The 24371-nt window shown below is 45.6% G+C and overlaps 1 protein-coding gene across 1 annotated transcript in view; it reads left to right on the top strand.

Moving 5' to 3' along the window:
• Positions 1 to 8349, top strand: part of BSG (basigin (Ok blood group)) — a 33809-nt gene extending 25460 nt beyond the window's left edge. Inside the window, exons 6-8 of the mRNA XM_083364664.1 lie at positions 3639 to 3663; positions 5398 to 5467; positions 7182 to 8349. Coding sequence (XP_083220790.1) covers positions 3639 to 3663; positions 5398 to 5455 — 83 coding nt within the window. The 3' untranslated portion in view covers positions 5456 to 5467; positions 7182 to 8349. The remainder of the gene's footprint in view (positions 1 to 3638; positions 3664 to 5397; positions 5468 to 7181) is intronic.
• The last annotated feature ends 16022 nt before the right edge of the window (positions 8350 to 24371 follow it).

The following is a 24371-nucleotide window of genomic DNA, read 5'->3' as shown; positions in this document are numbered from 1 at the left end:
ATGTCATAAATCACATTCACCAATTTGTTACAAAACCCAGGCACTCCTCCCCGGGGGATCCAGCCCGCCAAAATGTAATCAGTAATGATCTTGGGGCTAGCTTAAAATTACACTTCCTCCTCCCCCCCCCCTAAATATGTGGCAACCGAAAACGAAGTGAAAATGGCTTCCTTTCAATTCGTTGCAGCGTTGACAAATAATAGTGGTGCTTTGGCGCTCGTTAATTGGTTCCAGGAGGCGTGACAAGTACTAAACGCAAGCAAGGGCCAAACACACCACATGGCTTCCCCCCCCTGAACAGATTTGATTCTGTATTTCTCCATCTGTATCTCCATCTGTTTGCATCTGTATTTCTCCATCTGTGTCTCCATCTGTTTGCATCTGCATTTCTCCAACAGAGGACATTACAAGGAGATCGTGTGTTAATGGAGGCTGAGAAGAGAAAAGGTTTTTACAATTAGCTTTTAATAAATTTTCCCTGGGAGAGAAGAAAAGCTTTTGTTGCCAGAGGATTAGTTGAGTCTGTCTCTTAAAATGACATCTAATTCTGCCAAGGATTGAAGACTTGTAAGGGATCAGATTCTCTGGGGTTGAGATGCATTAAGACAAAGTGCCTCCCCCCCCCCAAAAAAAATTGGGGGGCACCAGGGATCAGTTCTATGGAGAGAGGTTTTTTTGCACCCCCAAGGGAGCGTGGTTATATACATAAATATACACATACATCTTTAGTGTAAGTCTAATATTACAACATCAAGTATTTCTATCAGCTAAATAAAAACATTACATTAATCAACAATTTCTGTTTCTAACCAATCCACATCTTAATGGCATTTGCACTTAATATCCTTGTATTCAATCAGTGTCCTGTTATTGTTTTTTTTAAAGGTTTTGGTTTCCCATCAATATTCAAAATAACACTATTATTTATGATTTCCAAGTACATTATGCTTAGGTGACCAAAAGCTTCCCTTATTCCAACTTCCTCTTTTTTCCCCCTTTTCATACCAAAATCTAATATTCTAGTTACACATCGATCTAATTATAATAATACTTTAATTTCTAAAAATGGTCTTAATTTCCATCGTGGACCATTTTTTTGCATGTCCGTGCCAGTCCACAGATGAGGGATTGGGGACCCCTGCCTCAAGAGGCTCCTGCACGTTCGCCCATCACCAGGCTGGCTTTGCGACTGACTTAGGTTGCCTAATTATCATGCTAAGCTTGGGTTGGATTCCACACCTTTGGGCTGAAAAGGAAATTAATCTCACTCAGATCATCGCAACTTCAGTGGTCTTAGGCAGGGCTTTTCAACCAGTGGTACGGGTACCACCTGTGGTACATTGGCACCTGGCAGGTGGTACGCGGCCATCCTAGAAAGGGGGAGGGGAATGAACTGAACCGGTGGCAGCACCGCACAAGCCTGAGTGAAATACGGCTGGAGCTGCAGGGCTGTCAGGGCTCAGCGAAAGCGCCAGGATCCAGCTGGAGCTCGGCGCTGATCCTGGTGCTTCTGAGCCCAGAAGAAGCGCCGATCAGCTGGAATGTTGCAGCATCTCCAGGGTCTTGTGATTTACATTCAGATGCTTGGCAACTGATTCATATTTATGACGGTCACAGTGTCCCAGGTGTCTTGCTCGACTGTGGCTTGGGGACACTTTTTTCAGTGCCATTGTAACTTCGAACAGTCATCAAGCAAACTGTTGTAAGTCGAGGACACCTTGCTAAACAACTGGTGGTACTCGGATGTGGCACAATGGTTGAAAAGGTTGAAAAGCCCTGGTCTTAAGCACTGTGGAAACATTGCTGAGTCAGACTTCATCTGCCCCCCCTCTCCTTTGTTCCTTGTCTCCTATGGGGAAAAAAACAAGAACTTTGCTGCCTAAATCAATTGGCAGGAATGTTTTAAGTCCCTGGAGAAGTCTCATAGCCAATGTCAGCCTTCTCATTTCCCCGCTGTCAGCATCTAACATTTTAATCTATTTCTTCTCTTAGGGAGTGTTCTGGTCACTGTTTTTCCCTCCACATGTTTGCATTATTTAAAATGTTTTTACTTTAAATACCCGAGATGCCTAAATGCTTCTGTCTAAATTAGAAATTCAGCATTTCTTCCCGTGCCACCCCCTACTCCTCTTTCCTTTTTTTTTTTTTAAAAAAAATGCTTTCTTTGCTGTGGAGATCTAAATCATTATATGTTTCTTGGTAAACGGCAAGACATCCCTCGCTTTCTCCACCCTTATAGATTTCATTCAAATCCTGCTTTGTTTGTACGCGATCTTCGCAGCGACGCTTGGAACTGAGGAAAGGGAAAAAATCTTAGAGCAGGGGTGGGGGAAGTTTAGGACTTGTGGACTTCCACTCCCAGACTTCTTGAGCCAGCGGGAATGGCTGGCTCAGGAATTCTGGGAGTTGAAGTCCACAAGTCACCCACAAGTCACCAAGGGGCCATAAAGTTCCTTACTTCTGTCTTACAGCAGGGGTCCCCAGCCCCCGGGCTGCGGCCCATTCGGAACTGGGCTATACAAGTGGGTGAGCACGGGCACACCTGCCACTCGCAACTATCCTCTCTTCCCCCGCCACCCCTACACCAGGCTGGTCTGCCAAGCCGGAGAGATTGGGGACTGCTGTCTTAGAGGATAAGAAGGTTTCTTGTTTGACTGCTCAGCCTTGGGTACTTAAAGCTGCCTGGACTTCTATCCCCCAGAATTCCCCAACCGGCATGCTGGCTGTGGAATTCTGGAAGTTGAAGTCCGGACAGCTTAAATTGCCTAAGTCAGGGGTCTTCGAACTTGGACCCTTTTATGACTTGTGGACTTTGACTCCTAGAATTCCTCAGCCAGGCACACGTGCCTGGCTGAGGAATTCTAGGAGTCAAAGTCCACAAGTCATAAAAGGGTCCAAGTTCGAAGACCCCTGGCCTAAGGTAAGTGCCTACGGTTGAGCCACACTGGCTTAAAAGCTTGCAAATATGGCATACCTGCTGACGTTAACTTTGGATTCAATTCTTGCTGCTGCATGTTAACCCTTTGTGGTAAGTGGAAGACCAAACCAAAGCCACCCTTCTCCCTGGTTGCCTTCTCCTCCGTATATGATCTGCCCGTAGCACCTGTGTGCTAGTTTATCTAGTGGTGAAGACACCTGGCCAGAAACTGGGAGACCATGAGTTCTAGTCCCACCTTAGGCACAAACACCAGCTGGGTGACTCTGGGCCAAATACTAGGGGACTGTGAGTTCTAGTCCCACTTTATGTAGGAAAGTCCCCCGGGAGACTTTGGGCCAATCCCTCTCTCTCAGCCCAAGCCACCTCACAGGGTTGTGGTGAGGAAAATAGAATGCATAAACATAATATTAAGTTGGAATGTAAATAAATAAATAAATGTAGACATAGTGAGGGGGGCATGGCATAAAAACCGGCTATCTTTTGACAAATAAATAGATAAATAGATGAGATGATAGAATGAATTGGGGACAAAGGAGGTTAATTGCCCGGAGGAAAATCGGTGGGAAACATAAACAAATAAATAGGAATATATAATAGAAACAGGAAATACAAACAAATACGTACATAAATGTGACAAAGTATGATTTGCCTACTCACCAAATCCTTCTTTCTTCTTCTTCTTCTCTTCCTTTGCTCAAAGATGATGATGGAGGCTCTGCGCCCCTGTAAGTATAAAGAACCTTTTTTTTCCCCCACTCCTGATAAAGCACCTCCTGAGGCCATTTGTGGGTGGAGAATTAAGACATCCAGAATATGGGACTGCCTGCTGTCCTCTGATCCTGAAAGAGGAGCCACAGGAAACAGAGATGGGAGGAAAGAGGAGCCCACGGGGCCCAAAGCCAGGGCAGTTGGGTTAGTGGGTCCTTTAAAGGCTGGGAAACACAAATGCTTGGTGGGCTGTGCCAGAGCAGATTGCCTTAGCCCAGGCATCTTCAAACTCAGCCCTTTTATGACTCGTGGACTTCAACTCCCAGAATTCCTCAGCCAGGCACGCTGGCTGAGGAATTCTGGGCATTGGAAGTCCACACGAGTCATAAAAGGGCCGAGTTTGAAGACCCCTGCCTTAGCCGGTGTTTTTCAATCCTGGCAACTTGGAAGATGTGTAGATGTCAAGGTAATGATTGAGAAGCTAACCAGCTTGTATAATGTGAGGTGAACGATGCAATGTTAGGAATGACTCAACAGCAGTCTGTATGTCCCTTTAAGAGCTTGAGTATAAAAGGGAAAGCCTTGCTGGAGTCTTCCCCTCTCGACCGTTTCCTGCTATAATTGCTGTGTATTGGAATTCGCTGAATGGCCACGTGTATGTGTCTTGCTCCTAGCATATAATTTGCAGATAGTGTAATATAAACCACCATTTAAATGCAAACCACTGTGTACTGCATTTACTCCTGGGTTGCCTCAGCGCAATAAGACTGCACGCTCTGACAGTAGACTTCCAACACCCAGAATCCCTTAGCCAGCCATGCTGGCTCTGGGGAATTCTAGGGATTGAAGCCCACAGTTCTTCAAGCGGCCAAGGTTGAGAAACGCTGGCTAAAATGGTCTGTTTTGAAATCTCAGTGTAGTGTGCAGGTGGCTGGGAAACTCTAGCAGCTGAAGTCCACGCTGTCATGGTTCCGACAGATGAAACTCTTCAAAGAACTTCGAGGCCTTGCTTACCTTAAAGAATCTTTATTCGAGTAGCATGGCATCGGCACGTACAAGGCGGAAGCCAAAATCTGAATTCCCCACCCCTGAGCACATAGTATCAAAGCACAATTCCCTCCTCTAATCAACAGTCATAAATCACATTCTCCAATTAGTTTGAAATGCAGGGCCTTCCCTCCGGGTTCTCCAACCGGGCCATTTCTTATCATCTCTTATTTCAAACCACCTTGGGGAAAAAACACTCTACTACGATGTTGTTATGTCTAACTAATTCCTATACACATTTTTCCTCACACACCCCCACCCCACCCCAGCATCATCTTTTTAATTTTTGTATCCTGTTTTTTATTATGTATTGCCCTGTTCACCGCCCTGAGTCCTTCGGGAGAAGGGCGGTATACAAATTAAATTATTAAATTAAATTAAATCTAATTCTAACTCTAAAAGTAACACACAAGTTAAGGGGGAAATGGCCGCATCTCCGTATGTTGTCAAAGCAAGAACATCCGATGTTCGCAGCGTTGACACACACATCTTCACGTTGTCAGGGTTGAGAGACACTACCCTTAGCTTTGAGGAATATGGGGCTGCCTGCTGTCGCTGATCCGGATGGGCCTGTGAGAGGGAGAGCTGGGGAGTTTGTATCCTCATAGATAGGCCCTAGACTCCGCCCACTCGCTAGTCTAGATTGGAGTTTGACAAAGGTTCTGGAACCTGACCGACTTTTCCTTCCTTCCCCCCCCCCCCAGAAAAGGCAACGCTGCAAATAACACGGACAAGAACGTGCGTCAGAGGAACGCCAATTAAGCCCACAGCAAGGTAGGCTTTCTGCGAAGGACGAGCAAAGGCAGGGGGAGACCCAAAATGTGCCCCGTGTTTCACCCGTCGTCCAAAGATGGGGGGGCGGGGGAGAATTAATAATAAACCGTTCTTGAAATTCTGGGTTTGCTTTAGAAACTTGACAGGAACGGAGAAGGGAGCCGGCCTCTTCTGGGTCAGGGAATGTCAGAGTCCTGAATGATAAATGACAGAAGAATTAATCGGCGTGGAATAACTTGCCCCCAGAAGTTGTGAGTTGTCCTATTACCATCCAAGAAGAGATTGGGTGGCCATTTATCCTGAAGGTCTATCACAGGGGTTTTCCAACTTGGCCCTTTTACCACTCGTGGACTTCGACTCCCAGAATTCCTCAGCCAGGCACCCTCCTGGCTGAGGAATTCTGGGAATCGAAGTCCACGAGTGGTAAAAGGGCCAAGTCTGAAGACCCCTTCTTGAGCCGGGGGTTGGACTAGAAGACCTCTAAAGTCCCTTCCAACCCTGTTATTCTATGTACTGATATCCCTAAAAGTGCTTGGACTACAACTCCCATTATTGGCACGAGAGGGATGAATGTCGCAGTCCAACACATCTGCAGGGGGGGTACCAAGTTGAGAAAGGACGGGGCATCTGACAGGACCACCTAAGCCCAATTTGGACCTCCATTGGCATATGGTATCTACTCAAGCCAGGTAATGCCCACTAGGCATTATTGCTCCATCCTGCTCCCCTCCTCGGAATACTGGGAAGATCAAAGAGAATATTTGTTGCTCAGGGTTGAAGTGTGGAGGCCTCGGTTCTCTCTCAGGTGGGCTGTTTCCTTCCAGACCAGGGGTAGGCAACCTCGGCTCTTTTATGACTCATGGACTATGCTGACTCAGGAATTCTGGGAGTTGAAGTCCATGAGTCATAAAAGAGCCAAGGTTGCCTACCCCTGTTCCAGAACTTTCATTACCCAACTAGGTAACATCAGCAGTGCTAAAACACCAGCTGCCTGCAATTAGTGCAGGTTCGAGTCCCACCAGGCTCAAGGTTGACTCAGCCTTCCATCCTTCCCAGGTAGGTAAAATGAGGACCCAGATTGTTGGGGGCAATTAAGCTGACTTTGTAATAATGCCGCTTGGGGTGTGTGTGTGAAAGCCCTAATAAGCAGGCATATACATAGAATGAAGGCTACTGCTAAGCTTGTAAGCCGCCCTGAGTCTTCGGAGAAGGGCGGGATATAGATGGAATTAAAAATAAAATAAAAAAATAAAAGAGAGTGGGGTTCACTCTGTTTATATACGAGCGCAGTGCAATGATCCCATCATCGGTGCTGCCCGGAGCCTGTCCACAAAAAGAGAATTGTCGCAATTCAATTTTTTTTTTTAAAAAAAAATTGCTTTCTCCCAATTGGACTTTCTTTAGTGCAAATGAGACTTGCATATTTCCCAGCTAGCTTCTTTTCATGCCCTGCTTTGAGATCGTTCTTTGCTGAAGGGAATATTTGGATTTGTCATAATTATATTTTGCCTTTGTTTTGTATAAACACCAACATTACAATGTGTGAGTTGAGCCTAATTATATATTCTCTCTTTTCCTCTTTCTCCCTCCCTTCCCCTCTTCCTCCTTCCCTCTCTCTCTCTCCCTCCTTTCCCCTCTCCCCCTGTCGCTTTCTCTCTCTCCCTCCCTCCCCCCTCCCTCCCTTCCCCTCCTTCTCCCTCCATCTCTCTCTCAGGTGACATGAGACCTAAGCAGAGGGCTTCGATGTTTCTTCTGACATTTTCCTGCTGTAAAACCAAGAATATTTCCAGAACACCCTTGCATCCTTTCTTTTTTTTAAAAAAAGGAAGACAAAAAGCAGTGAGAAATCTTTTAGCCTTTTTTAAGTTTTAACCACACGTAAAGTTTTTCCGTCTCGTCCTCACTGCTGAATCTTGAGAATTGGGGAAAGGAAATGGAAGAAATGGGGAAAGTACATTTCAAGAATGTGTTGCCGGTTAGTTTAAGATCCACCATCCCTCACTCAAGAATGTGCTGTGTTTTCTCTCTCTCTCTCTCTCTCTCTCTCTCTCTCTCTCTCTCTCTCTCTCTCTCTCTCTCTCTCTCTCTCTCCTCTCTCTCTCTTTTTAGTAGCAGGCCCTAGACTCATTTAATGAGTCCCATTTAACGATGCAGTAGCATGAAGCAGTCCAGAGTTTTAAGTCACCCTCAGCTTTAGGAAGGGCAGTGCTTCAGCCCTGAATAAGTGTGGCCAGTAGAAGAGCTTGCCTCTCCTTCTCTTCCTTATTTGTTTCTCCCTGGAGCAGAAACTCCCAAATCTCGCACGCCCATTTTCTCCAGACCCCAGAGCGAAGATACCACGAAACAAGGGCTGCTGCTTGTGTGTTGGTGTTTGGCTTCTCGAGCCTGGAAGAGATGGCCAAGCTTGGCCGCCTTTTGCCATTCCTCTCTCCATCCACCTGAGCCTTTTGGGGCTCCCTGGAGACGCCTCTAGACACAAAGAGCGACGACGGTGCCGTAATTGCTCAGGAGACGAGGACAGCGGCTTTTTCTCCTGCCTCCCTTCCCCACCCCCCAACCTCGCCGACCTCAGAGCATCCAGCCAAGATGGAGGCAAGAGTCTGAAGCTCATACGTAGGGTCGTCTTTCCAGCTTATCTGGTGGTGTGTCTCCTTTTAGTCCAGGGACATTGTAGATGGCAATTAATTGCAAAGGCCAGACGATAAGCCGGCATGTTAACTCTTAGCGCAGCGCCTTCATCTTGTCCCGACACCCGTCGGCCTCTGCCAAGGAAGAGAATGTCCTGACAGCTCGTTGGGCTACCCTTAGTTTTGGTGACTGTTGGAATAGGTCATTGTTTTAAATAAGCCAGCTTTCTCTCAATAAAGCCAACTCGGTTGTTGTTTTTTGGTTTCTTTCCTTATTCTCGTTCCTCGTTTTTTGAGTGCTGGCTGTGGAGTAATTCCAGGCGTTGAAGTCCAGGCATCCTAAAGTTGACACGGTTGAGAAAAAAACCCTGTTTGAAGAGTTACCTCGCGACAGGCAAGGCTGGTGTGGAGTTTGACGACCGGGGGGGGGGGGAAGAAGGTGGGGGTTGAGTTGCTGCTGTATGTGATAGTTGTCAGCGTTGTGGTTTGGACCTTGTCGCCTGCCAGTGGCTGCACTCTCACTGTGAAACAAGCATTGGGCTTCTCCTGCTAAGTCGGAGGCCCCCAACCTTTTGGGCACCAGGGACCGGTTCCGTGGAGAGAGGTTTTTTTTCCCACGGATCGGAGGCTGCGTGGTTTTGTGTGCTGCCTGCATCCCGCCGATGGGGTTTTCCTTGTTTGTGCGGACCGGTTGCTGGCATGCCGTGGCCCTGTACCAGTCCATGGACCGGGGATTGGGGACCGCTGTGCTAAGTGACATCCCCAACTTAGTTTGGCCCCGGTGGCACTTTTTGCTCTGAAGACAGCTCTGCAAATTGTCCATTACAGTAGTCCAGCCCACTTTATTAGATCTCCAAATATATACAAATTACGTCCCAACAAGCCTGTTGATCCATTTCATTTTTCAGCTGCATCTCTTAAACAAGTCAACCAAAGCTTTCTTCTGCTTGTAGATTTTGACGATATTCTTCACAGTGTCACTCACGTCTGTGCAAAGCCAGGATCCTGCAGGTTTTAAAAACCTTGTAACAAGAGCATTGCTTACCCGAGAGACTTACTCCATCACCTGGCTGTGAATGATCGAGACCAGAGCTGAACCTGTCCGGACCGTAAGAAAATGAGTGACCGATACACAGAAACAGGGCAATGTCTGAATATAGATTGGGGGGGAGCAGCCATCCCCTCTTCTGTAAGGAGAGGCAGGTATTCTGGAACAAGATACAGGAGGATCTGGACAGACTCGAACACTGGGCGCTATCTAACAAAATGAAATTCAATGGTGAAAAAAGTAAGGCTCTACATTTAGGCAGGAAAAAACAAATGCACAGGTATAGTATAGGTGGTACCTTGCTCAATAGTAGTAACTGTGAGAGGGATCTCGGAGTCCTAGTAAGTAGACAATCACTTCAATAGGAGCCAGCCGTGTGCTGCAGCTGCCAAAAAAGCCAACACAGTGCTAGGCTGCATTAACAGAGGGATAGAATCGAGATCACGTGAAGTGTTAATACCACTTGGACTGGACCCTGATGAAGATTTTTCTTTCAACAGTTGTAAAGTTGAGGACTACCCGTAGGTGCTTAAAATCCCACACAAACATACTTACACGTCACCTTTTCTTTTAAAGGCACCAGGATTATGTTTTTTATACTGCCTGAAATTTTGCAACAAGAAATATTGGGTGCCAAGTGCCTGGAGCTGTTATTCAGATTAAATGAGCGGAGGCCCATTTCTCTTTTTATAAGGGAACAACAAAACATCCCAAGTTTGTTCTGGTCAAATTTAGTTCAGAAGAAAGTCGGCTTCCTTTTGTGTGGTTGGTAACCCTCCAGCAGCCTCCCAGGGAATTTGCTTAGTGTTTTCTGTGACACAACGACACACATGCCTGCGTGCCTGAAGAGGGAACAAAACAAAACAACCAGGGAAAACCAGGTCAAAGGAGAAACTTGGGATTATTTTAAGCAGCTCTGCCCCCTGCAGTTAAGTTGTAAAACCTGCAAGTATGGAACACGGTACACGTGTTTCCTGCAGTTGGCCCAAAACACACGGAGAACACAGATAATAGTCCCTTCATTGATCTGTATTTCTCAGGCAACTACTGGTGGGGTTTTAGTGACAAAACACGATACAGACCAGGGGTGTCCAACCTTGGCAACTTTTGCAGCTTGTGGACTTCAGCGCCCAGAATTCTTGCTGGCTGGGAACTCTGGGCATTGAAGTCCACAAGTCTTAAAAGTTGCCAAGGTTGGACATCCCTGGGCTTTATATCTGTCTGGTTTTAATGTCACCTGCTTTGAGTAAATTGGAAGATTTGATGAGAACACAGTCCAAAGTAGTAGTAGTAATAGTAGTAGTAGTAGTAATGATAAAGTTGGAAGGGACCTTGGAGGTCTTCTAGTCCAACCGCCTGCTCAGGCAGGAAACCCTATACAATTTCAGACAAATGGCTGTCTAGTCCAGGGGTCTCCAACCTTGGCCACTTTAAGACTTGTGGACTTCAATTCCCAGAATTCCTCAGCCAGGTGTGCTGTGCTGAGGAATTCTGGGAGTTGAAGTCCACAAGTCATAAAAGGGCCAAGTTTGAAGACCCCCTAATCCAGAGGGTCATCTCTAAGTGGTGTTCCTTCCCCTCTTCAGAACGAAGGCCCTACTAGCTATGAACAACTAATTTTGTACTTGGGACCATGGGTGAGTACAGCTACTTTGAACTTAAATTACCTTCTACAAATAGTCTTCAACTTACAACCGTTCATTTAGCAATCAGCACTTTTGTGTTACCGGAGCATTGAAACGAAGTGACAACCAGTCCTACATTTACAACCATTGTGGCGTTCCCATGCCTACATGAACAACTGACATCTATTTACAATTGCAGCAACTGGCAGTCATGTGATCACCATTCCCAGCCAGCTTCCAACAAGTAAAGCCAATACGGAAAGCCTGGTTCACTTAATGGCTGCCTGAGTCACTTGACAACTGCAATGTCTCACTTAACAACCGTGCAAAAATTATAGGAAAATTGGGAGCGGCTCAACTCGGCTCATCGACTGAAATCCTGGTCCCAATTATAGTGATAACTTGAGGACTAGCTGTAGTTCTATAAACCTTAACATCCAGATGTGGACAGTTATCAGAATCAAATAATACACATAACAGTATGTTAGAGCGTGCACAGTCTTATTGCACGAGGAGTAAACCCAGGAGTAAACCCAGTAATCAGTGGTCTGTATTAAATGTTAATAATAATAAACCTTTATTGTCAAAGTACAACATGTGTACAATGAGATTAGCTGAGCCTCTCCCCGTGCTCCCTCCCCCCAACACACAGTGACAACAAACCCTCCATCCTACCACACCATGTGAACCAACTACACCACACACCGGCCTCCCAAGTCAATTCTGCATAAGTTCACAGAGGTTATATCCCATTCAGAAGCCTAACAGCCCACAGATAAAAGCTGTTTTTCAGCCTGTTGGTACGATGGCTATACTCTTATACAGTATCTCCTACCCGATGGTAGGAGAGTAAAGAGATGCCGTCCAGGGTGTGAGTCGTCCCTGAGAATTTTCCTCTTCCAAGGCAACGAGCCCTGGCGAGGTCATCCAGTGGTGTCAGGGGACAGCCCACAATGTCTTGTGTTGTGCTCACTACCCTCTGTAATACTTTCCTGTCCGCGGCTGTCAGACCAGCATACTAAACCACAATACCATACGAGAGGACGCTCTCTATAGTAGTCCGGTAAAAGAGGGTCATTAGCCCTTTGTTCTACCCTGTTCTTCCGCAAGACCCTAAGAAAGTGAAGCCTCTGTTGGGCCTTTGTAGCCACCTGGGTTGTGTTAACTTTCCAGGTCAGATCTTCACAGAGGTAGACTCCCAGAAATTTAAAGGAGGAAACTCTCTCCACACAGTCCTCCCCGATGTAAAGTGGGGCAGGTTCCTCCTTTTTTCTCCAGAAGTCTAAATGGTGGTTTATCTTACACTATCTACAATATCATACACCAGGAACGATATACATACACGTGCTAATACAGCAGGATCCAACAAACCACAGTTACAGCAGGAAATGGAAGAGAGAGAACACATCAGCAGAGCCTTCCCTTTATACAAAGGCTCTTAAAGAGACACAGACCCTGCTGAGTCATTCCCATCTTACATTACATAAGCTGGTTAGCTGTTAATACAATGACACAGTAGCAATTAAATTCCCTAGGGATACCTACCTTCCCTGTATCCAAAACCAGTTCCCAATTATCTGGGAAGAATGCCTAAGGTTCTACTTGGCTTACTAGAGGAAGCCGTTGAGTAGGACCTTGAACCAACCTGATTCCAAATGTCAGGCTTGTGAAAATAAGGTGGCTTATTTTTGAAAGCAGTAAAGGCAGAAACAAGAGGCCAGTGCTGTCTTCACTGAACTGGAACAGTTTGTGCAAAATAAAACAGCATTGATCTGCCAACTCTTTGCAACCCAACACATCAGCTACGAGGCTTCAGTGTTTTGCTACACTAAGCATCGTTTTTTCCATGGCTTTATTGACTGTCCCTGGTCAGTAACAACCACTGAGGAATCACCATTCCTACTTGCAAGCTGGTGACTCTGTCATTCAGAAGGGTTGAGAGTAATTCTCTGTGGACAGCTATCTATTTCCAAAATTCCACACACACCCCTTCTCTTTCCCCCCTCTTTTTCCAATCCAGTCTTTCATCTCCATCAGGCTGACAGCAAAGGGTATGGTGGCGGTCAGCACAAGATCAGAAAGGATCGGTTGATTCTAAGATGAGCTCAGCTTCAACCTGCAATCTCTCCAGCTAGAAGATTCCAGCAGCCAGGTGCAAGGATCACTTTCTTCCCCGTAAATGCGGGTGCCAGAGAAATGTCTGGCAGTCAAAAGTCCTGGGAAAATAGCAGTGGATGCCTATCTAGTCTAAAGAAAAGAAGAAATAGGGGAGACACAATAGCAGTGTCCCAGTATCTGAGGGGCTTCCACAAGGAAGAGGGGGGTCACATTGGTCACCAAAGCACCAGAGGGAACAACGAGAAACAATGGTTGGAAACTGATCAAGGAGAGAAGCAACCTGGAATTAAGGAGAAACTTCCTGACAGTGAGGACAATCAACCAGTGGAGCAACTTGCCACCAGAAATCGGGGGTGCTCCATCACTGGAGATTTTCAAGAAGAGACTGGACAATCATTTGTCTGAGATGGCATACGTTCTCCTGCTTGAGCAGGGGGCTGGACTAGAAGACCTCCAAGATCCCTTCCAGCTCCTATCCCATCCCATTCTATTCTATTCTTTCATTCCAATTTCTATTCTATTCTATCCCTATCCCTATCCCTATCCTATCCTATCCTTTTCTATACTTTCATTCCAATTTCTATTCTATTCTATTCTATTCTATTCTATTCTATTCTATTCTATTCTATTCTATTCTATTCTATTCTATTCTATTCTTTCATTCCAATTTCTATTCTATTCTATTCTATTCTATTCTATTCTATTCTATTCTATTCTATTCTATTCTATTCTATTCTTTCATTCCAATTTCTATTCTATTCTACTCTATTCTATTCTATTCTATTCTATTCTATTCTTTCATTCCAATTTCTATTCTATTCTATTCTATTCTATTCTATTCTATTCTATTCTATTCTATTCTATTCTATTCTATTCTATTCTATTCTATTCTATTCTATTCTATTCTATTCTATTATTATTCCTTTAGAGTGAAGACTATACGAAATGAGAGCCAGGTTGGTCCAGTGGTTAAGGCACCAGGCTAGAAACCAGGGGACAGTGACTTCTAGTTCCCACCTTAGCCATGAAAGGCAGGTGGGCGACCTTGGGCCAGTCACTCTCACTGCAACCCACTTCCCAGAGTTTTTGTTATGAGGAAAAAAAGGAAAAGGGCATGTTGGATATGTTCACCGCCTTGGGCTATTTGTAAAATTTGGGCCAAAAAATCCAGACACCACAAGATGGCAGCAAAAAGTCAGGATAGGTGCAGCTTTTGTTACATTCTTTGTTTTCCTGTCTTTTTCCCCCCTTGTATCTTTTATTCAAGGGGGAGAGAGAGAAAGAGAAGGAGGAAGGGGCGAGGGGAGAGAGAGATCCCAGATCTGCTGGCTTATGATCATTTTCAGGGGACAATCTGTGATCAATGAAACACACTAAATGCCTTTTCAGTCTCTTTTCGGATCACCTGGAAGCATCCTAGCCATAATTTCCCCTTTTTCTAGCAGGCATCAAGATTCACATATTAGCGTTTCCATAAAGAAACCCCAAACTGACGTACGTTATAATTGGTAGTCCTCAACTTACAACTGTAATTAAGCCCAGAGTTACAGACATAAGTTGCAACGGTTGTTAAGCAGGTCACCAGGTGACTGCACCTGATTTTATATATGTGGTTATAACCTGTACGTATATATGGTCAGCATATTTCTGATGCTGATGGTATGAGCAATATTTTCTCTCCCTAATTTGGGAAACAACCTCTGTGAGTTTTAGCAGCTGCACATGCTGGGATAGGCTGTTGTTTCATAGTGTTGTGATTCTATGCCAGGCTGTGATCCTGGGAATCAGAGTAGTAGGAGGAGGAGGGGCCTGGGGAGCCCTCAGAGTCAGAGGAAGGCTCTGATGAGCTACAGGACTTACAAAGTGAGGAAGAACTTTGCCCCTCTACTTGTGATCAAGCTGAGAGCCAGCTGTGCTGGGAGGCTGAGTCGGACTCGGAGGAAGCACAGCTGGAAGACCTCAGAGACGCTCGTAAGCGCAGACAGGTCACACAAGTAGGACAGAGGGAGGCAATGGGGCGACTCCAGGGGAGAAGGAGGAAGCAGTGAGAAGCCACGCCTTGGCTGCGTAACGAAAAGGGAATGCGTGGGCAGGGCTGGTTGCTGGAGGCAACCATTTGCAAAGGACTTCAGTGTCAAGAGATCATGGTATGTTTATTTTGCCAGTGCTCCGTGTTGCTTTTGGACAAGGCCTCAGTTGGAAAAGTGTTCTGTTGCTTTTGTTTTTCTGGGACAATGATCAGGTCTGTAACTCAAATAAAAAGGGTTTATTTTTTTCCAGTCTACTGTTAAAAGAGGGGTTGTCCTTGTGAAGTAACAAGGACGTATGTAGGCTGGGACAGAACACATAGTTGTCTAAATGTCCTCTGCTTTCCCACCCAGCCCCATTTGAGACCAGCCTTTCTCCCCAAGCAAACGGGGGACTCAGAATGTCTCGCTGCCCTTAGTATAATAGTCCTGCCTTCCAACTCCTGGGCTCTCTCTCTCAAGCCCCCTCCTCTAATTCTTGGTCCCCACTGGAAGCACTGCTGAACAGCATGGAGAAAAGAAACTCTGAGCGCTGAGCTAGGAAGAGGCTGCCACATTGTTGACCCGGAATTAGGGGACAGTATAGGGCAGCAATGGCGAATCTTTTAGAGACCGAGTGCCCAAACTGCAACCCAAAACCCACTTATGTATCGTTGGGTGTCAGGTGGGCATGGCCAATTGTGTGGGTGTGGCCCAATGGGTGGGCGTGGCCCATTAGGTGGGTGTGGCTGCGGTGGTAACAGCAGACTGGGTGGGACTAAAAAGCTCAATCCATCAGTTCCAACTTTGCATGATCTTTTTTTTTTCCAGTGAGAAGTTGAAATGGATTTATTAATTAATTTTTGATTGATTTTTTTTGTGCACACGACAGCGGAGGCCTAAAGCGAAAAGGTTTTTATAAAACCCAGCTGAAGGGTTAGGACTGGGGTGACGGTTCGTGTGCCCGCAGAGAAAGCTCTGCATGCCACCCGTGACACGCGTGCCATAGGTTCGCCACCAAGGGTATAAGAAATAGCAATGGTGAATGTGCAGATGGCCCTACTGTCTTTGGGCTCTTGCAAAGTCCTGGATGCAGGGTCATGAAAGGCCAGCAAGGAAAACACCCAATGTCCTAACCCACCCACGAACATACAATATCTTTAGGGAAACACCCCAAAAGGGAAGATGTTTAGTTCCTTCTGCTCTCTTATCTACAGTATGCCAGACCTACTGGGTGAAATCTTTTATCGTATGCGTCTCAGCTTTGCTGGATGGCCTGCTTATGTAACCAGAACGAATAAATACAAGGATTTCTTGTCTTTCGGGGCTGTTCTCTTGTAGAGGAGCCCGTCTTTTTGTTCAGCTGAATAAAAACGTAAAGCTGGAAGGCAACTTCTGGTTTCCTGTATTTTTTACCAGCGAAACCTCAGAACCCGCATATCAACTTCGCAAAGCATCTTCACCGGTGACTCAGAAAAATGCAGCGGGCTGGTGCCCCTCACACAAGGAAGGGTTGACTCAGCGCCGAGGGCACACATTGGCATTTACTTGCCCAGCTTGGCTGCCGTTTTCCCTGCACATGTCATCCCAAATGGGAGGATAACACAATTTTCCACCTCCGAGTCGTCCTTCCTCTCTGCCGCCTCCGTTTCTGCTTCCCCCTTGTAAAGAAAAAGAAAAGCAGGTGCTGGATGCTTTTAAGGCTACTGTGATCCACGGCCTGGTTAGCCAGATGTGTAGACTGGATTTGGCATTTTTATCCACCCGAGTCCTTCTCAAGGACCTGGGGTAGGCAGATGTCATTTGATGGCGTTAAAAGGTTTCATCGCAGGATGTCAGCCGTTCTGATTAAAGCTGCCTTTTGCCATTCCCAGGTGAGGATTTTGTCAATGCCAACGGGGTGGAAGTGGATGCTCCAGATGTTTTGGGATTGCATCCAAGGAAGCAGCTCCGGACAACACACTAGTGAGCTAGAGTATTGAAAGTTGGAGATCACAAATAGGCAAGGCTTTCTTCCCCCCCCTCACTGGCGAATACAGAGTAGAGAGAAGAGCGATAAAGATAAACACATGAAGGACGGTTGCAGGAATTGGATATGTCTAGTCTACTGAAAAGAAGGACTAGGGGTGACATGATAGCAGTCTTCCAAAAGGGCTCCATTGCTGGAGGTTTTTAAGAAGAGACTGGACAGTCACTTGTCTGAGATGGTATAGGTTCTCCTGCTTGAGCAGGGGGCTGGACTAGAAGACCTCCAAGGTCCCTTCCAGCTCCATTCTATTCTATTCCATTCCATTCCATTCCATTCCATTCCATTCCATTCCATTCCATTCCATTCCATTCCATTCCATTCTATTCTATTCTATTCTATTCTATTCTATTCTATTCTATTCTATTCTATTCTATTCTATTCCATTCCATTCCATTCCATTCCATTCCATTCCATTCTATTCTAAATATTTGAGGGGCTGCCACAAAAAAGAATGGGTTCAAGCTGTTCTCCAAAGCGCCTGAAGGCAGGACAAGAAGCAACGGATGGAAACTCATCAAGGAGAGAAGCAACCTAGAACTAAGGAGAAACTTCCTGACAGTTAGAACAATTAACCAGTGGAACCTCCAGAAGTTGTGAATGCTCCAACACGAAGTTTTAAGAAGAGACTGGATAGCCATTTGTCTGAAATGGTATAGGGTTTCCTGCCTGAGCAGGGGGTTGGACTAGATGACCTCCAAGGTCCCTTCCAACTTTACTATTATGAAAGAGCAGTCAACTGCCAGATTACAAATATAATTTTTGTTTCATTTGTCACAGCCAAGAAATCAGCCAAATCTCCATTATAGGCTCTATTTTGGCACTCTGCTCTTTGACAAACTGGCCCATAGCAAAACATGACCGCAACATTTGCTTAATGGCCACGACAAAAAAGATCTCAAACTGGGTTGATCTCATGACCAAACTGTCGCAACTTATAACCATCACGGGTGGGGTCCATTGCGGTCATAACTCGAGGACTGCCTATATCATCCCCATCTTTATCCTGCTTCAGAATGCTTGGAGGGAGCCTGCATGCCAGATGCAGCATCACCCAGGCTGAGGAATTCTGGGAATTGAAGTCCACCCATCTTAAAGTGGCCAAGCATGAGAAAAACTGAGCTAAATCCTCACCATCTCTTTGTCAGCTATTCCAGGGGTCTTCTAACTTGGCCCTTTTATGACTTGTGGACTTCAACTCCCAGAATTCCTCAGCCAGACATGCTGGCTGAGGAATTCTGGGAGCTGAAGTCCAAAGACTTAAACTTGTCAAGGTTGCAGACCACTGCCCTAGAAAACCCTTTGATTCCCTTTGATGGATGCATTCAGGGGATTGTGGGGGGGAGGAACCTGAATTTGAAATCCTGCACTGAGTAGCGGGTCAGACTAAATGCTCTTAAGGGTAATTTCTAATTTTAGGATTCTAAAACTTCTCCATGAAAGTCAACCATAAACAAGCAGGTGCATTAGAAGGTTAACCAAGTTGCACAATACAAACTGAAACACTTGAAGGTCTATCACTGGGGTCTTCAAACGTGGCCCTTTTATGACTCGTGGACTTCAACTCCCAGAATTCCTCAGCCAGGCATGCTGGCTGTGGAATTCTGAGAGTTGAAGTCCACGAGTCATAAAAGGGCCACGTTTGAAGACCCCCCCCCCCCAAGCTATTCTCTGTTGCCTGGAGCAGCTGGAAGGATTTGGAAGAAATAACAGCATAACTGAGTTAGGGAAGGGACCTTGGAGGTCTTCTAGTCCAACCCCCCCTGCTCAGGCAGGAAATCTTGTACTGTTTCAGACTCTCATTAAAAACCTCTGGTGTTGGAGCATCCACAAAGGACTGAAACTGGGAGGCAGAGGACAGCTTTGGCATGCCAACAAGGGCTTGGCAGAAAGCCCCATCGCAGCTGTTTGGACACCAGCTGGGACAATCTGCTCCTTGAAGCCGGTTGCAGCGTTTCAGGTCTCCAAGCCAGATGGCCGTGTGGAGGGTCCATAACTCAGCAAAGCCCAGATCACTTACTTTGCATATGGAAATAACAAGGGTGGCTTCCCCAGAGATGCCTGTTACACTGTGGCCAGGAACATGTTGATAATTAAAAGGCTGCTTGTATTTGTAATTAACCAAACAAGGTCCCCGGACAGGCCTGGGTTTATGCCTCCTTCCAGTCTTCCCCTTCCCCCTTCTTTGTGGCAATCTCATTTAAAGGTTGACTTCTTGTGCATCAAACACCAGGTATGCAAAATAGGTGGAAGGACCCCCCCAGGGAGATTTGGCTTGGATTGCTTGTTTTCTTCTGTCCCGCCTTTTGTTATTTTTACAGATAGCTCAGAGCAGTGGACGGATCCCACACATTTTCCTCCTCTTTATTTTCCCCACAGTAAAAACTTTGTGAGGCGATTTGGGCTTTGGCTAGCACAGGGGTAGGCCACCTTGGCTCTTTTACGACTCGTGGACTTCAACTCCCAGAATTCCTGAGCCAGGCATGGCTCAGCTTGGAAACCTCTCCCTTTCCCCTCAGCACGGCTGGCTCAGGAATTCTGGGAGTTGAAGTCCACGAGTCATAAAAGAGCCAAGGTTGCCTACTCCCTGGAGTGCAATGCAAATAGTCCTCAACTCACCACAATCGAGCCACAAAATCTCCCTTGCGAAGCTAGGCAGTTGTTAAGTGAGTTTGGCTCCATTTTACGACCTTCCTTGCCATAGTTGTTAAGTGGATCGCGGCAATTAAGTTAAACGTCTGTGGAGATTCTCAGTCATCCAGGTCATGGTTGTCCCAAAGGTGCTTAACCATAATGTAACTAAATTGCACCAAAGATGCTTTTTTTTCAGGAGGCAACTGGACTTTGTTTTTCTTTGAAGACATTTTGCTTCTCATCCAAGAAGCTTCTTCAGCTCTGACTGAATGGTGGGGAATGGAAGGATTTCTCCATGTGCCATACGTTTATAACAAAACAATCACTTCATAAAAGTATGGCACAACCCAGGAGAACAAACCCGTCAGGACAAGAGTCAGCAGTCCATCTGCATTTGAAAGACAAAAGCCACTCTTTCGAAGACAGCAAAGTCCGCATTCTGGACAGCAAGCTCCACATTCTGATCACATTCTGGCTTGAAAGAGGGGTCAAAGAGGCCATCTCTGTCCAAACTGAACAGCCCTCTCTGAACAGAGGGGAAGGGATACGACATCATCCATCTCCAGTCTACAACACAGTCCTTTCAGCAGCTCCAAGAAGGCTCCACACCCATTCACACCACTCAGGTGACCCTGAGGTCACAGGTAAGCCTCCAAGTGGCCTCAATGACCCACTAAAAGAAGGCAAATGACCAGCTGTCTGCAAGGAGTATAAATCCTCCCATTTCCCCACCATCCAGTCAGAGTTGAAGAAGCTTCTTGGATGAGAAGCGAAATGTCTTCTAAGGAAAAACAAAGAAGGTCCAGTTGCCTCCTTAATTCCTTTGGTGGAATTAAGTTAGTTACATCATGGTTAAGTGAACCCGGCTTTTCCCATTGACGTTGCCTGTCAGATAGTTTTCAAAAGGGGTTCACATGACCCTAGGACACTGCGACCACCACAAAGACGTCAGTTACCAATTTTGATCACGGGACTATGGGAAGGCTACCACGGTTGTGTAAAAAACAAAACGGTCATAAGTCACTTTTAGTGCCGTCGTAACTTCAAACGGTCAGCAAACGAACTGTGCTAAGCTGAGGTGCCTGCATGTATGTGTGTAGGCCAGAGAGGGCGCCATTTTTCTAGAAACGGGGATACCGTGTCACAGTCCCACGCTCTCGTTTGGAAGAATGAAAGAGAACACCGTAATGCATCATTCAGCTTGGTCATGTTTATTACATAAGATGGGTCCAGATGAACAAACCGTTCAAGGTCAGAAAGCAGCCAGTTTGCGGGGAACCGAAGCCCCTACTGCTTAACCAACCGCAACATTTGGTCAGTTAAGTCATCGTCCATTTATTGGGTATACATTCAACATACAAACGGACACAAATGCACACGAGGGCTGCCAAAGACAAGGGCTTTAGTTTGGCTTCCATAGGAGAGATCGGATTGGCTGTCTGCAGCAGCCGGACACAGCTCTCCGTCCTGTATCCTGTCCTTTCTGGAGGCAGAAAAATATTTCGGAAAGAGAGAAATGCTATCTGTTTCCCCAGCAGGCTGGAAGGCCAAATGGGCAGGGCCCAAGGGGTGTGCATTGTGCACAACACGGGGAGGAAGGGTGGGGTGGAAGGGACACCCTGCCACATTTCAAAATCCAATCTTCAGAGAAACCCCCCCCCCCACACACAGAATTTAACATATCCCAAATAAGCCTCATTTTGGGCGGGTGTGTGTGTGTCTTTAAAAGCTGTTTTTTTTAATCCATTATTCCCAACACCTAATCTTGAGTTGTAGGCGGCGAAAACGACAATTGCTCACCAAAAGCGAACACAGCTTGGGATGAAACTTAAACCAGCCTGATACGTGCAGAGATTCAACACATTCTCCAGATTGGTAAGTTGTTTCTGGTTCCTACCTCTTCTCACTCTTCCCGCCCCCCCCCTCCCAAAGTTGACTGAGGTCTCAAATTTGATTTTGCCTCCTCCCCAAAAGTCGATCTTGCAAGTATCACCACAAGTTGATCTCCCAACTATCTTCAATCGTTCAATGAAGGGATGAGATTCAGGCTGGCCATCCGTTACGATTTATGATGATTTTCAGTTCTGAGAGGCTGGAGTAGAAGCGGGATGACCTGAGTTCAAATCCACCCTCACTCACGGAGGTTCGGGGGACAGGTTTGGCCTGGCACCTCTCCCTCCACCCAGCCTACCTCACATACCGATAATTATTGTAGGCAAAAAGAGAAAAAACAAAAACAAAAAAAAAACAAATCTACACCGCCTTGAGCCCCTGTAGAAAAGTTAGAATAGAAATCTAATCAATAAATCTAATTTTTTAATATTTTTCTTTAGGGGAATGCAAGCCTTTTTCAGACTCTGCCTTTTGTCCTGCCTACTCCTTGCATTGCAAAAGTCCCACAGTCGTGCAAAACCTGCATTTCCACACAAACACAGTGTCACGGTTTCTCCAACGTAATTTAGCTCAGGTTATTAAACTAACCCCCTTTTGAGGGTGCAGCATACACAAGAACCATAAGCTTCACTCTCAGTTTTACACTAGGTGCTGGACATTTTGTGTGTCCTCACATCACAACTCCCACACACACACCTCAAAAGTGGGCTTTAAGCACATCCTCCTGTTTAGCAATACTTATTTCTCTCTGCAAATACAGGTCGTCCTTTACTTATGAACATAATGGAGCCCCCCCCCCAAAATTCTGTCACTAAGCAAGACAGCTGTTAAAATGAGTTCTGCCTCGTGTGTTTTTTTTTTGCCACACTTGTTAAGTGAATCACTGCGGTTGTTAAGTTAGCAACAAGGTTGTTAAGTGACTCTGGCTTCCCCATTGACTCGGCTTGTCAAAAGGTCGCCAAAGGGGATCACATGAACCCCCCCGGGGATGCTGCGACCATCATTAAGTAGGAACCAGTTGCTAAGAGTCTGGATTGTGATCACGTGACCATGGGGAGGCTGCGATCGTTGTGTGAAAATCGGTCCTAAGCCACTTTTTTCAGTGCCGTTGTAACTTTGAGTGGCCGCTAAACGAACGGTTATAAGTCGAGGACTACCTTAAGAAGATAAAATGAAGACGCCGACACCTCTTCCTTCTTCCCATCCGCATATCTTTGGCCAACTCTGTTCTTTTGTAACTGTGGTTTCGTTGCACTGTTTCTTGTTTTTTTAAATCCTTTCAACCATTCCTAAACCACTCAAGAGTTGCTGAGCCAGGTGACTTATGAATTTAATAAATTACTATTATTATTATTATTATTATTATTATTATTATTATTATTATTATTATTATTATTATTATTAGCTGGAAGATGGAAGCATCTTGGCTGTCAGGAATGAGGAGGATTGGATGAGTTTTCCAGTGGTGCAGATTGTTAAGACTCATTCAAAGTGATGAATTTTATGAATAGCAAGAAAATAACTTCCCTCTAAGATAAGAAGCCCAGAATCTGAGGCATTTGAACACAGCTTTGAGCAAAAAAAAAAAAACGTTTGTGGCTGAATTCTCACATAAAGAAAATGTATTAAAGACACGGGAATAAACATGCCAACAGTTCGATGACACGACTCCCCCCTCCAAAAAAAAAAAGCAAAGCAAAGCAGAAAATTGGTCTCGATGAACTAGGCTAGAAGTTGTAAAAATAAACCTTGGGTGGGAGGCAACGGCGAATCGCGTGTGGCTTGTCGCTGAGAAAAATTGGATGGATTCACAGAACATAGAAGAATCATAGGCTGGAAGGGACCCTGGAGGTCATCTAGTCCAACCCCCTGCTAAAAGCAGGTGTCCTTATTACCATCCCAGTGAAATGGTAAATCCAATCCATTTTTTAAAATCCCCATTGTGCCTTTGTGTACAGGTAGTCCTCGACATAACAACTGCAACCCAGCCCAAAATTTCTGTGGCTAAGTGAGACATTTGTTAAGTGAGTTTTGCTCCCTTTTATGATCTTTCTTGCCACAGTTGTTAAGTGAATCACTCCAGTTGTTAAGTTAATAGCATGGTTGTTAAGTGAATCTGGCTTCCCTGTAGAGTTTGGTTGCCAGAAGTTCGCAAAAAAGTGGTCACAAGATGCAGGGACACTGCAACCGTCATAAATATGAATCAGTTGCCAAGCATCCGAATTTTGATCCTGAGACCATGGAGATCCTGCAACCGTTGTTAAGTGTGAATAATGGTTGTAAACTACTTTTTTTCAGTGCTTTTGTAACTTTGATTGGTCATTAAACTGTTGTAAGTCGAGGACTAGCCATATTTCCCAGTTTGGCTCCGCTCCAAGCCCACTTTGCTTCTCCTACAGAGTTTAATTGTATTTAAAATTCAAATGAAATTTTTTTTTTACCTCCCATGCTTTTTCTTTTGTCCCAACCCACCATTTTGAGCACTGTGGCCAGCATAGCCCCTTCGCCCATCAAAGGCCCAGCCGAAAACATCAGAAAACAGACCAGCTCTCTCGTAGCTCATCCCCAACTCTTAACTTTTAATGTCTTCATGTTTTTAAGGTTCTGATGGATTTATATTGTGCTTTTATGACATTGCAAGACTCCCAGAGTCAGTGGACAGCGAGGTGGGCTTATAAATTTAATAAATAAATAAATTCCATCCATTATAAATCTTCTCTCAAACCCCCACAAAAATACCCCTTGTTCCACTTACAAAAACCACATCCGCAATTCCAAAGCTGCAAAACAGTAGGACACACAAGAGAAGATACATTTGCACACCAAAATGCACACCCGTAGGAATCATACAGGCACAGGGATTCGGAGAGCAATGTGCAAGGCCCAAACGGATGATCAAAAGCACACGGGGGTCTTGCACGAGGCAC

Source organism: Vipera ursinii (genome assembly GCF_947247035.1).
Source record: "Vipera ursinii genome assembly, chromosome: 1".
Lineage (NCBI taxonomy): Eukaryota > Metazoa > Chordata > Lepidosauria > Squamata > Viperidae > Vipera > Vipera ursinii.
This window is presented reverse-complemented; position numbering and strand designations above follow the sequence as displayed.